General features: G+C 38.4%; 1 protein-coding gene across 1 annotated transcript in view; it reads left to right on the top strand.

Annotated features, from left to right (window-relative positions):
• The window catches only part of AGMO (alkylglycerol monooxygenase), a 182,965-nt gene that overhangs the window by 16,752 nt on the left and 151,479 nt on the right, over positions 1–14,734 (top strand). Inside the window, exon 3 of the mRNA XM_054384821.1 lies at positions 3,079–3,230. Coding sequence (XP_054240796.1) covers positions 3,079–3,230 — 152 coding nt within the window. The remainder of the gene's footprint in view (positions 1–3,078; positions 3,231–14,734) is intronic.

Here is a 14,734-nt window from a genome sequence, read left to right as displayed (position 1 = left end):
ATAGTGATATGATGGATTGCTCTAAATTAATTACAGTAATCAGCTAGTGTTGTGTGCTATAGAGTTGCAATTCAAGCATGAAGAGAAGAACGTACAGCCAGTTATATATATAAAAAATGAGTTGCAGGGATAGCTCAAATTTTACACCTTGGGCTCAGCCTGTGGAAAAGGAAAGGCATTATATGTTAATAAAAGCAAAAGAATAAAGTAAGAAAACAGTGCCTAATAATAACTGATACTCCATGTTGGAAGAGGTGTTTTAAATTTCCTGGTCATTGAAAAGATGTTAAGAAATGGCCCTTTCATTGTGATTGAATAATATCAGCTCCCTTCTGACCTGTTGTGAAAAGGACTGAGAATGTATACTGAACTTTACAGATGCCTCAAGAGGTGAATTGAACACATATAATCTTTAAAAATATTTATAGAACACAGCTCTTATGAAAATTAAACATTTTCCAGGTGTATGGTACAACTTCTGGGCATAGCTGAGATGTTTTTGAAGTGGTAGGTACACCTGTCATTGCTAGTTGAGAGAAATTCTTCATCTGCCAGCTGCTAAAATGAAACTTCATGGGCTTTGCTGTGCTTTGGTTTTGTCCAAGAAAAAAGCTGGAATGATTGTATTAAAGGTAGGAATGAGTTGCAGGTAAAATGTGGCAGCTGTTTGTGGAAAAGATATTACTTTTCTTCTTCCCAAAGAAGCAGTACAGCTCTTTGTAATGCTTCTGCTTCTTGGGATCAAAAGGTAGATGTGATACTATATTCTGCTTGCAGGCTAGTTTTGGGAGCTTCGGATTTTCAACTGACTCTTTTTCTGTGTTGATAAAGAACCTAGCAGCACAAAAACTCAAGATGTTTCCTTCTAGTCTTATTCAAAACGCTATTATTGGAAGAGGTGCTAATGGCAGAAGTATAAAAGCTCAGAATAGATGTCTCTGCAAGGATATGAAAGTGACCACAGATCAGGCATATAGCATGATGGATGGTTCACAAGCTGAAGCATCCAGGTTTGTTGAGGTTCCCTCATCACAGTCTCACAGTATATCAGAGGTTGGAAGGGACCTCAAGAGATCATCAGGTCCATCCCCCCTGCCAGAGCAGGATCACTTAGTGTAGTCTGCACAGGAATGCATCCAGCTGGGTTTTGAAAGTTTCCAGAGAAAGAGACTCCACAACCCCCCTGGGGAGCCTGTTCCAGTGCTCTGTAAAGAAGTTTCTCCTTATGTTGAGGTGAAATCTTCTATGTTCAAGTTGGAACCCACTGAACTCATGTTTTAGTGCAGCTGCCCTGAAGGACAGTGCATGGCCAGACTGTTTTCAGAGATGGTTTTCAGGTGTGTGAAAGAAGGCTTATGAGGAGCACAAGTATAATGTGTCTTTTGCACATTCAAGTAGTTTGGGGGCCATACTGTAAACTATATATAAAAAAAATCTAGCTAAACAAAGGGAAGAAAGAAAAAGGCAGACTTGGAGACGAAGAGATGCATAGTTCAGTGTAAGGTTTCACATGAGACTAAAATGAGACTTGTGCTGGTCTGTGACAGCAGAGGTTTTGGAAGTCTGTGTCACCTGTACAGTTTGTTACTGCCTCTGTTTAAGTAGTGACTTACAGGTATGCTATTTGTAGTCTCCAGTTGAAGTTCCCTAAGTCTGAATCTCTCAGCCTTCCTTCAACCATCAATATGATTTACAGATTTCGATCTTGCACAACTCTGTGTAAAGGTGGCGTTCTGATAATTTCTTCACTTGCCAAACAAACCCCAACATACACCAACAGCAAAGCATCTGAAAACCAGATTATATGTTTCTGTGTGTAGAGTATGGTGCTAAAGCTGATGCTTTCTTTCAGAGTCTTTGGCCCTAAACTAAGGTACATTTAATTCTCTAAAAGAGAATATAGATATTTCCTACAGTCAGTATCTTTTCCCTACTTTTTTTTCTGCCTGCTGCTTTTCTGAGGCTGCCTTGGTTCTGCTCACCACAGTCCCTTATTTTCTGCAACACAGCAAAGGAGAAGATGTGAGGAAGCTGCTGCAGATCATTCTGTGGACCACTCTTCTTCAAAAACTCCACCTTAAATGTGTATCAATCTGTTGTGTAGGGATCATTTCACAGCTACCTAAGATAGTTGTCACCTGGGCCAAGCCAGTGCCCATGGTCTCTAATCTCTCTGGTACTGGGGTTAACACTTTCCCAATCTGTCAAAATTCACTCAGCAAAACCATGTATGGAGTATTGAGGGAAGGGTGTGACTGGCAACTCAAGTTTCTATTGATTTGTAGTGGGAAGTTATCTCTGGATGTAGCCTGCCCATCTGAGAGCTACTTTCTTCTTTTGGTCTCAGTACTGGCCTGTGTTAGGTCAGGGGTAGCTGCTTACTCCCTGTAGTTCAGGAACTTCGCAGCAATAAAAGCTGCTGTCTGATGGCTTTTCTGCCTTTACAAATTAGTATTTTTTTTCCTTTCCCTTTTGGGTCAGTCCTGCTGTTTTTCTCTAATAATTGTCCGTTCCCTTCTTTTCAAAGGGCTGGGCTTTGCTTCCTCCTGATGCTTTTATCCTCTTTTAAAGTGAAGTGATATGCAGAACAGACTGAATATCACTGCTCCCAAAAGTCCTGTCACTTTCTGTGCCCTTCCTTACAATGGAAATAGTCAAGAGATTTCAAAATAGTCAGTGTCATGGGTTAGTGTTTGAGTATAATTGCTGCTATACTTAAGTCACTTCTGATTTATGAGTTAGGAAATATGGGGTTCTTCCAGATTTTGGGAAACAGGAACATCATAGCACCTGCAGAGCACAGGAGTGCTTTGGCCTTTGAGCATGCTACAGTGCTGGTGGTGGTTGGTTTTAAAAACCTTGTGGATCTTAAGCAAAGGTTATACTTAATAGTAGTATTTCTTGACAGAGGTTGCAGAGCTTGGAAACAGGTTTTATGTGTTGCAAAAAGACTCCTATCTGATAAATGAATAAATGATTATAAGTAATAAATCATTATAAATGAGAAATCAGTAAAAAGATTCTGTAATTAAAGTTGGCAAAATTATTGTTAAAACTTTTTGGATTTCTCTCTTTCAGTGTTTTATTCAGAAGTGTTGAATTAATTAGTTATATCTACGTATGGAATAACTACAGGCTCTTTGAACTGCCCTGGGACTCACAATGGACCTGGTACTTGACACTCTTGGGAGTGGACTTTGCATATTACTGCTTTCATCGTTTAAGCCACGGTAAGATTTAACTAGTTTTCAAGGTATTAAAATACAAATGATATAATTTATTCATAAAAGGAAGTATTTGGTTTTGTTTCTGTTGTACTTCTACTCAAATTATATATAGATGCCCTTCTTCACAAGGATTACCAAAGACTCACTTTTCCTTTAGCCTGGAAAACAGTTTATACGTACTGTTTTTATATGAATTAGTGAAAAGAGAAAGTATCATTTTGAAGGTAGTATCATAGGAAAAAAATAAAGTACATAGAAATTTCAGGCTGGTGTCCCTATATGGCTATATGGGAAATACAGCATGTTGCAGGTAACTGTTTCAAAAGAACCATCATCTATTTGCGTGTATTTAAAAAAGTTTTTGAACATTCAGTCATTATTTAATTGGTAAATGAAAAAAAGTTTATAAACTTCATATACATCTGGACATAGATATACAGCCATAAATGAGGTGTTTTCAAAATCCTGTCTGCAGTTAACACAACTACATCTAAATGTGAGGCTTGCCTTGTTCTTTTCAGAAGTGCACTTTCAGTTCCACTTATATTTACACACAGAAAAAAGGAAAAGCACGGTTTAGAAAGCATTTAACTTTATTGCAACAATGGAGCCTGTTTAAATCATGCCAGTCACTTCTGTACATAGATATTGTAAAAATGTAATAATAGCGATCCCTACATACCTGTCTTGTTACATATTTCTGTTCTGTAGCGGCAACATGTTTTTACCCTAGCCTTTTATATCCTTTCTGAAAATGCAGCAACACTGCCTTTCAGGCCTGATCTAAAGTCCATAACAATGAAATAAGAATAATCTTCTTCTTTAAGATGCTTTGGTCTGGGCTTCTCAAGGCAGAGTGCCCACAGCTCGTGAAAGCTGTGGGATCTAGAGACGACAGTTTATGTAATATTTCTTCAGAAAGGGAAAATGTTTTGATGCCAATAGGTCAGTGGAATATATGGAAGTAGGTAAGAAAGGAGCCTGAGCTGCTGCGAGGAGTGGGAGAGAGGAAGGGTCCCTCCCAGGTGGAGATGGCAGGCAAGCGTGAGAACAATGCAGGGTGGGTGCAGGGGGACAACAATGGTGGGGGGACGGGGTGGGAGGCGAGGAAGCAGGGGGAGCTGGAACAATGTGGTGGGGGGGACATCACAGCCGGGAGCTGGAAGCCCTGCGTGGGCGTACGCGAGACTGGGAATACGCTTTGCAAACAATGACATTAACAGTGCTGGCAGGGCTACAGCTTCGGGCTGAGAACTGAACCAGAGAGGGAGGCTATTTCTGCAGTTTGGAGTAAAAATAATTGCCTTCAAGTGTTAGAAAATCACTAGCCAAGCTGTGCTTTCGCTGAGGCCACTGGTAAAATTCCCACTGGCAGAGAAGGGAGTAGGGTCAGCTCCATGCTCTCTAGAGCAATTGCATGTATTTCTGTTCCTGCAGTAACTTTGTATTTGCTACCATCTATTTTTCTATTTTTTGAGGGGTTGCACATTTGGAAATGAACCTCATTAGCAGTTTTAGAATTAAAATCCAAACCAATTCTTTCTGTATGTAACAGAGTTGGGGAAGCCGCCTAAGAAAATGGTGCTCTTGTCTTCAGGTCAGCGATGAGCTGTTCTATGAATGTTAATGTATTCTTCTTTAGGTTACAGAAATATTGTTCGGTATTAGGTCTGTGCTACTTAGAAGAGAGCTGAAGCAACACTAGAAAATTACATTAAATGGAGTTTTTTAGCTTAACCAACACTATTTTCTCTGATCAAGAAGTGATTAAATTAATAGAAGGGCAACACAGCTGTAAAAGTTGGCTGTTCAGAAGTTTCCATGGAAATTTAAATGTAGGAGATGGTTATTTTAAAGTAAAATGTAAACTCCTGGAAAATACCTTTGCACTTTGAGAGGCCAGGACACTGAACAGTCTCTGATACAAGCAGTTAAACACTTTTGTGATAGAAAGTGACAGGGCCTGATGATTCAGGCTTGGATCCTAGACCAAAGTAAAAAAATTATTAGCAGATGTATATCCCAGGAAATTCAAGCTGTTTGGGTTTATGTGTGGGTATCTAAATAATAGCACTAATTATTTCAAAATGGGAAATTAAAATTCAGGTACATTTTGCAGTTGTTTATTAATACTTGAAATAATTTCAATACAAAAAGTCATCATTGTTGCCACATAGCTTTTCCTGTCTCCAAGCAATAATTTGGTAACTCAAACCTCTGGCTTTTTACTAACTTATTTCACGTTGTGCATGCAATAACTGGACTGCCCATTCTGCTGTTTGAGGAGTCTCAATCATTGCAGATTTAGAGCTGCTTCTCTAGCAGAAATTCTGCAGTACTGAGTTTTTACCCAGCACTTGGGTAAAACCATTTTTTCCTCTTCACTGTATGTGTGCAATTGCTATTATCATAAACTGAAATTATACAGCAACAAGGCGAAGTATTTTTAGGTGTGATCTCATTTTGCAAGGGATAGAGTTATTCTAGGTATGTGCTTGTATTTTCCATTGTTCGCAGTAGCCACTAAAGAGGTAGAAAATAAAATGTTTCGCCACTTATTCCAGCCTTCTTCTGGGCCTGGTCCAAAAACTGTGGCAGTCAATGGGAGCACTTAGCCAATGCTTTTTCTCCTGGTGTTTTAATTAATATATAAATCAATGTAACTTTTCCCTTTGTTCCGTTTAAAACACTAATTGTGGTTCTACTACTAAGAGAAGTAAGCTGTATAATCACCATTTTTTTAATTAAAAAAAAAAATAAGGGAAGAATATGTGGGGATTTGGGAGATTTTTACCAGATATTTTACTCTATTTTATATGGATTACTCCTTGAGTTTCCTCTCCAGGTGCAGAGACCTTGCAGAGTTATTCTTGCTAGAAAGGGGGATTCAATGGTCCCAGAGCAGTGCCGAGCCACAGCCATGGTGCAGCACACCCCTCCCCTCACCCTGGCCCTGCAGTTACTCCTATTGCAGACATATGACAACGGCAGTAAGGAATTTGGAGGCTCTGTACACTAATTTCTTCAGCAGCCACACCTTTAATCAGGAGAGGAAATCTAGAGACTTCCAGATCCATGCAAAAACAAGAAAGATGCACTTGTGCAGAGCCTGGATTCTGGGTGCAGGGCAGAGGGGGGTTTCATGGCTGTCTCTGGTATGGAGAACTCTGCTGTGCCCAGGGGCATCCCCAGTCTGAGCAGCAGCTGTGCTCTCAACCACGTGAACCAACAGGGGATAGTGAGGAGCTGTAAAACTGTTGTCTTCTCTTTGAGGGATTTTTTTTTTTTTTTAATCTATGCTTCCTGGGGGAATGTGTCCTGCAGAGCAGTGTGGTTTTCTGTCAGCCAGGGGATCCTCTTCTCCTCTTTCAGGCCTGGAAGAAGCTGTCCAAGTCTGGCAGCAGCAGGTTTAGAGAGCCTGTCTCTTTTTAACGGCAGTTTCCACCACCTCTTCTTTTGTTCTCCTTTACTGCTGGGGAATTTCCATGACTTCAGTGTCCCTCCCTTAGAACAACCTGGGAGAAGTGAGTTTCCTTCATCAGGGCCAACCTCTCCAGCAGCTGCATTGTTCTGCCAGGGCTGCAATGGCCTGTGTCAGCCGCTCACCCCATTGTCCGCTGGCGGCTTCCAGCCACCTTGTGGGATACGTGACACCGTCCCTGTCAGCAAAAGGCTGAGCCAATATGAGCTGATGGTTTGCGTTATGAGCAGAGGTTGTAAAACAGACCTCAACTGATAAGTATATCCTCAGCAGATTCCCCAGCTGCTACATAAAATTTTGAGTTGGTGGTGTGTCTTCTAGTAATTCATTTATGGTGGATGAGAAATAAACCATCTACTACACCAGGCATATCCTGGAGCAATAGACACCCTGGCTTCTCAGTTTCTTCTACCCCACAGGGCTCATCTTTTGGCTAAAGCCAGCTTCTGAAGGGTCAGATAACAAAGAAACCCTGAAAGTTCACTACAGCTTTATCCCCCCATGCTTCAAATCTGTGACAGTATGTCTTAACTGATAATGTTGAGGAGATATTCTTTAAGATTTGCAGAAGCTGGAATCTTTGTGAACCTTTCGTCTCCTGTTCTGTACAATTTTTTTCAAGGGAAGTTTCTCTTAACTGTGACTTAGACTGTTTCTGCCTCTTCTCCCATCAAGCATCTTTTGTTATAGTTTCATAGAACAATTTCCTCAGCAACAGAGCTGATTTCAGAAGTTTCTGGCCACTCTTTCCTACACCACGCTGCAGTTCACCATTCACTGTTCTGAAAAAGCAATGGAGGCTATGTGCCTCCACAACCCTTACCTATTAAAACCAGGCTTGTGTTGGGTTTCTTTCTTAAACGATTCAACTCTTATCAGTAGTTGTAGAGTCAACTTAGCCTTGGGCAGGACATATAGTCCTGACCGGTGGCGAAGAACAAAAGCAATGTACAAAATGTATGAGATAACTGGTGATTTAAGATAGCAGAGAGGATTTTCTGGGTCAGTAATGCACAGGCAGGTAACTCGTTCTTTTGTAAAAAAGCCAGAGTGAATAATTTGGGATAGATAGTGTCTCAAGAATCATCCCAATATAATTATTTGAATGGGCAGCAGTAAAACTCCTATTCTTTTTGCTAATTATACGCAGTCTGCAAAAATCCTAGTATGTTACCACTTTAGACATCAGTGCAGTGCTGTGCTCACTGAATAAGGAGATGAGTTTGAACTTACAAGCTTGTTAAAGGAAAAGACAAAAGGGCTCAAAGTCTCTTCAACCATCTGCATGAGAATATATTTGAATCGTATGATTGTGCTATCTTTATTTATCTGACCTGTTCCTGCTTTTGAAGTGCTCCTTTCATCTGCATTTTATAATGTACTTGTCTGAAGCCAGTATATTAAAATTGGCTTGTTAAATAGATTTTTATATTAAGAATTGATAGTATATTGAAATAATTTTGGATTTAAAGGTGCTCAGGTTTATGGGAAATGCATTATAATAAAATGTCTGACTTTTGTTATTTGGAACATGGTCAGAGACACAAGATTTTCTCCTCAGTAAAATCTGTATTCCCCTAGAAATACAATAAATGACTGTGTGTGTTTTCACAGGAAAGGCTGCATTGGGGGGAGGGGAGCAGAGGAAGAGAGTTGCATGGCTGTAGTTCTCTAGGCTTGTCTCCTCATGTGGGAAAATACCACTCTTTACCTGACTAGCAATTCAGTACTGTATTGATTATTCAGCATGAACCAAATTTAATTCCAACCCAGTGAAAGATAGAAAGCTTTGGGAACTGTCAAGTGACTAAATGAGGCTCTGCTCTTTTTCTTGTCACAGCTTGTGTTGTTTGCAAAGGGAATTGATATGCAGTGATTAAGAGAAAAATATTCTCTTCTTGTTAATTTTAGACAAAACCTTTTTTGCCATTCTGCTAGTTTTTTTTTTTTTCTTATTTTTCTCAACAGGCTTGGGAGAGCAGAATTCTGACTGATTACCTCACAAAAATAGAAAAAGCAGTAGCTGGTTGTCATATTTTCTGTTCTGTCTTCTGACTGATTCTTGTCTAATACTTGCAGACAGCACTACATGAATTGAAACCAAGTAGAGAGTGCATGTGATTGTGATTCATTCCCTGCCTTCCAAATCCACTGTAAATTACATCATTTGTTATTTCTATATGCTTGTTTTTAAAACTCTTGAGAAGTAAGAGGTACTCTTCGCCATGTATAATTTAATTTTCTGAATGGACTCTGAAATTGAAGACCACAACAGTTAATCTTAGAAAACCAAAATGTTGCCATTCCTTCCGACTTTTAAATGTATATTTTGGTTGAGAAAGTTTGCCTGAAAACTACCCCAGCTGCAATGAGGCTTCTTGACATGGAGTGGTCTAGGGCCCCATAAAATTATAGGAGCCTGCTTGTATTGTTTTCAGGTTGTTATTGTTCATAATAAGTTCCTGTTGTTTAAAAGACTGGGGTTTTTTGTATGCTGGAGAGAGTAATGTCCTGATATGAGGTGAAGTTAACTCATTTAGTCTGTTAAATTTATTGTGGCACATGAAAGTACCACAAGCCCCTTCCTGGTTTACTTCAGAAGCTGTGCCGTAATAAGTGACTTTATGAAAAAATCTCCATAACCTGAAGAGCTCTGAAGAAGGAAATAAGAAGAAATCCACTGGAGAGTTTATACTTAATTTTGATTTCTGAATATCCAAAAGATGCTATGGACAAATGGATTTTTCTAGATATACGAAACGCCAGAGGTTACTAAGAATGGTGGCAATAAGAAATCTGTCAGTAGGTTGGATGGCAGATGGCGATCAGCCATGGATTTTGGGCTTTTTAGAGCTGCTGTAGGATTTGCTCCAGAGTGGGAGTGAGATGTAGTGGAGCATAGGATATGGCTGTTTGCTATAGGTGAGGAATTAAACACCATGGTCTAGGTTCAACATCTAGTTCAAGAAGATATACCTTTGGATGATGGAAGGGTATCAGGAGGAAAGTCCCTATGGGCTTGCCATGATCCTTGTAGGTTTTCTGTAAGTATCTGCTAATTGCTTTTCTTAGCCAGAAGATAGTGGGAGAGGTGGATCTCTATGGTTGTTGTGACTTTTTGTAATGCTCGAGACAATGTATCTTTTAACACTCTGGAATATGCATTTGTGAAAGCACGAGCTGACACCTGTGACCAAAAGTTCAGGTGATAATTCTGTTTCCTCTGGGCACTGTCTTTTCTCAAGCTCTCCCACCATGAAGAGATCTGGCAAACTTCTCAGTACAAATGCGAAAGAGCCCATATTCCTCCATTTTTCCCTGGTACTTTTCTTGTTGTTGGAAATGATGCCAGCACAAGGTTAATACTCATCTTCAAAGCAGGATTTGAGTTATACTTAAGAATTAGGTAGTACATTGGTGTTCTCTAGGCTCTCTGTATGGGCTTGCATTAGCTAGAGGTGCCTGTGGGTCTCTGGAGGGTAGGATCTTCTTTTTCTCACCTGCATTGCCAGGGTGGTTCCTGAGTGCATGGACTAGGGAAAAAGCTCTGGATCTGCTTGCCCAAAAGGACACATGAAGCACACTTGCACAGTAAAACATTAGAAAACATAAAATAAATACCATTAACCATTCAAAACCGTGGGGAAAAATCTGTTTTTTTATCTACATTTTGCTTTGAGGTGGTAAAACCTAAACTCTCTGAAGCTCAAAGTGAATTCCAAAAGTCATTTGTGCAATGACTCTCTCCTGAGATCCCTGTGAAATGTGCAGTGTGTGGATTAAATAGGTGATTGTAATGAAGAAACTGATATGTAGCTGTTGCCTCTGACTAGTAAACTAATCTGATAGTAGTGTCATTGCGCCTGAACAACCTAAACCAGTATCTTATGGAATGAAGGGGTAGAAGAAAGTTTGCTCTAAATTAGCAGAGCTTGACTATTCAAAAAGTCGGCTATCTTCAAAACATTCATATTGTTGGCTAGTGCTGCCCTCTAGTCTGTGCGTGTACATTTTAAATGGGGAAAAAAATAATCCCTTTTTGCCTGAGTGGGGACATGATTATGAAAGTGTCTAAGTCACTGAGCAGAGGAACAATTCTTTTGATATACTTTTCCAAGTGTGCTGTTGAAAACCAGTGAAATGATGCATAACGCTAGTTCTTCTTAACGGTGTTACAGACCATGAGGTAAAATGTGAATTATCTAAGTTTTAAAGTGAATGTTTTTGCCGTTAGTGAGTGTGGGAGAGGAGAAACTCGTTCTTCTGCAACAGTTTGAAGATTTTTATCTGCATGAGGTTTTTTTACCTGAAAAAGGTTCTATTGTACACTACTTGACCTCCTAAATGTTACAGAACTATTTTCAATCAGATGACTTCATAAGCTGGAGAGAGAGAAAGACTGTTTGTTTGAAAGTTCAGCTATTTGTTCGAGGAGAGCAGTCCACCTGTGGTTCTCCTCTTCCTTTTTTATTTCTGTCTTAAACATTGAATGTGTATCTTCTGCTAGAAACTAGTGTTTAAAGTAAGTGAAACCCCAGCTGAGAGTAAATAAATAGAAGAAGAAAAGATTGTTCATTACTAATCACACCTCCACTTTTACTGACTGATGTGCACTCCTTGCAAAGAGTAGGTGTGTAATTATTTGTGGATTTGTGAGGGGCATTTTTTTGCTATAAGTAAGAAATTTAAAATGATTTTTTTAAAACAGACTAAACGTGCATTCCACCCCAACCCCCAAATGGCAGGCTGCACTTTTCAGGATATTACTCAGATTTCTAGAAGTTGGATGCCTGTAATAGTTTTGCTTTCTTGCTAAAAACCTAGTGAGGCCATTATAATTGAAAATATTTTATTATATGTTTCAGGGTTGGCAATTAACATTTAGAGTGTGTTTGGAGCAGACAAAACATTGTTGTATCTGGATAATGTTCTTTGCGTGTATGTTTCCTCCAATACATCTTTACTGCCTTAATTAAGGTATTTAAACTGCCAAAAATGCTTTTTTGAGTACAGGAATGGCAGTTTTTTTCCACATCACACTATCTAAATTGATAACTTAATAAAAATTACTAACTAGATTTTTTGCCTTCACCCCCCCACCTCTTTTTAATAACTGAAATTATAAATATTTTTTTTCTGCATATTTTTTTTCTTTATTTATTTTTTTTCTTCCATCCAAAGGTATTTAAATAAACTGGAATACTTCTCAAATAGTTTTCCTCAAGAATTATTAATTGTCCAACCTGAATAAAGTCAACAAAGTTAAATATTTTTAAAGGAAAATTACTTCTCTAATCCTAAATAGAATATAAACATCCTGTTGCAAGACGATATCTACAATGTTGTCATGTATAAAGCTGTGCAAAAGACATGTCTGAAATAATCATCACTCAGCTGCTATTACATGGCTGGATTTTGTTAGGTTTGAGCACCGAATGGTAGCCTCTGGGCTACTTATTTTGAGGCCTAAATAGGAAATGAAGTATTCAGAATTTTTTTTTCTGTCGCTCGCAGACGAAAATTGTGACTAAGAGTCATATTGGTATGCGTCCATAGAGAAGTGCAACATTCAGTAGGGTCCAAGAGGAGGCTTTTCATTTTGTCTAGTTATTAACTTTCCAGAAACTCCTATAAACTTTTCTCGTGAAAAAGATAAAACAACCACTTATGCTCAGGCTCTCTTGTCTCTTGAGGAGACAATAAAAGAGGTTCAGACAGTACAGAGCAACCTAGGCACATGACCTTGTAAAACACAGGTGAAATTTTTCTTTTGATACTTTCAACTGTAATAAAATCAGGAGGATTCCTTTATATTTAATCCACACGTAGCACAAATATCACTATTGTTCTAAGCATGCCTTTCAATTTTGTAGTTGTAATTTCAGCAGTGGCAAAACTGTTACTAAATATGCAAAGGGTAATGCAGGCTTTCAGACTTTAACAATACTGTGGCATGGTTTCACAACAAACCATTTCAGCAGTCAGCCATATCATGTTCATGCCTTCCCTTTACTGGAAATTGGCCTATTAAATTGAAAAATATTTAAAAGTATGATTTAAAAAAAACATCGTTTAGCACAGTGGTGTAAGGGAAGTATATGCATTATATGTGCGTCATATATTTTGCATGTTTTTATGCTTTATTTTATTTTACAGTTCAGTCAATATTTATGCATATGGATGCTTAGATCCTGAAAAGTTTATAGTCACAAAAATTAAATTATAGCCATGTTGTAGTAAGGTAAGATAAGCTATCATGTATTACAGAAATAAAAATATACTTTTCAGTGAAAATTACCTTCTGTTTAAAAAAAAATTAAGCCCAAAACAACCAACCAAAAAACCTCAAACCAAACAGCAACAACAAAAAAACCCCACAAAACCAAAAAACAAAGTAAAAAGAAACTGTTCCTGAGGGGTTTTTTGTTGCATAGAAGTGATGTGAGGCAGGAATGTGCAAACCTGTCAAAGCCAACTCTCATGTCTTTGCCACTATTTGTAGCTTTGCTCTTCTCCTGATCTTTCTCATGCATTCATTCTCACAATTAGATTTTAATTTTTAATTCAATGTTGTTTTGCTACTTAGACTTAACTTTTTTTTTTAAGTTTAAGTTGAAACCTAAAAGTATTATTGAGAAATGCAGAGCTGTTAGGGGCTTCCCTTGTACCACATGGTTAAAATGGAGCATTCCAGTGGGACAAATGGCAGTGTGCAAAGTGCCCACAGTACACATATGAAATAAATACATACTAAATGATAGAATTTTAAGAAGCTGTAATATTAATTTTTCCTTCTTTCTGTTTAAATATGGGTATGATTTTTAAGTTAACATCCATTCTAAGAGCATTTCAACTTTACCAAGCAAAGCTGAAGGTGAAGGTGGTTCAAGGAAATAAGAAAGAAAAAGTGAATACAACCACAGCTAAACAACAGACTTCACAAAAGCTCATTGCATAGTTTTGATTCTTTATTTCTTGCCCAAGATATTTTGCAAAGCAATGAAATAGCAGGATGGTGATGTGGAAAATTTAGTTGGCAGTAACTTTAATGAACAGTAAGAAAAATTAAACTCCTTGTTAGATTCAGAAATCATTGATGTTTTCCTTTACTAAATATATAACTTTTGTAATAAAAAACCCTACTCTATACTGCAAAGTATTTTGCAAAGGAGCTAAGTGTCATTACGCCCCCTCTGTAAAATAGAGCAAGGGTGTGATAAAGGCATATCCAAGAGACTTTCCCTCAACAGTGGCAGAGCAAGGGACGAACTCGGGGTGAGTTCCCCAAGTGCCTCCAGTCCAAAGGCACTGTTTCCATTACAACAATTCTGCAGTTGAAGGGGTTTTTTGTATTGGCATTTGTTTGTTTGTTTGTTTTTAATTAATTGATAGTTGTATCTCCTGTTTTGTGACTGCCCCAAATGTGTGGTTTAATTGGCATAAGGTGTGCTGTAAAATTTATTCAGAAATCAATCCATATTCTTACCTGTGATTCGAGTGTTGTTTTCTGGATATACTTAACACTTAAAAAAAAAAAAAGGCCTGTTAAAAGATGTGGGATACTTTGTATGCATTGCAGATACGACAGTGTAATAAATCCAATTGCATATGTATGCTGCCTGTGGCTACAGAGGTACATATTCACAGGATAAACCACAGTCAAAGGAATCCAGACTGCTTATTTTTATGCTTACTGATATCCTAGGGAAAAAGGTAAAAAGCAGTTTATAAAACCTGGACAAAAGAAGGATGTAACTTTTTTTTGTACTCCCTTGGGCTGCATCTCAGCTGAAATAACTGACAGTTTTTGGACTAACCAAAGGAAATGATGAGTGAAGATAAATATCCAGATGTTCACTGGCCAGATGTGTAAGGTTACATTTTGGAAATCATGAATGCTCTACCTGTGTCTTTTGAGGAGGAAGTTGTAAATAGTAAACATGCTAAACTTTTATTTCTACAGTTTTGGGAGAGAGGAATGGGGGTTCAATGTAAACTTTTGTTTTGCCTTCAGTCTAGTGTCTTA

The sequence above is a fragment of the Indicator indicator genome, chromosome 11 (assembly GCF_027791375.1).
Source record: "Indicator indicator isolate 239-I01 chromosome 11, UM_Iind_1.1, whole genome shotgun sequence".
Taxonomy (NCBI): Eukaryota; Metazoa; Chordata; class Aves; order Piciformes; family Indicatoridae; genus Indicator; species Indicator indicator.
The sequence above is the reverse complement of the archived record's forward strand: the minus strand, read 5'-3'. Positions and strand labels throughout refer to the sequence as shown.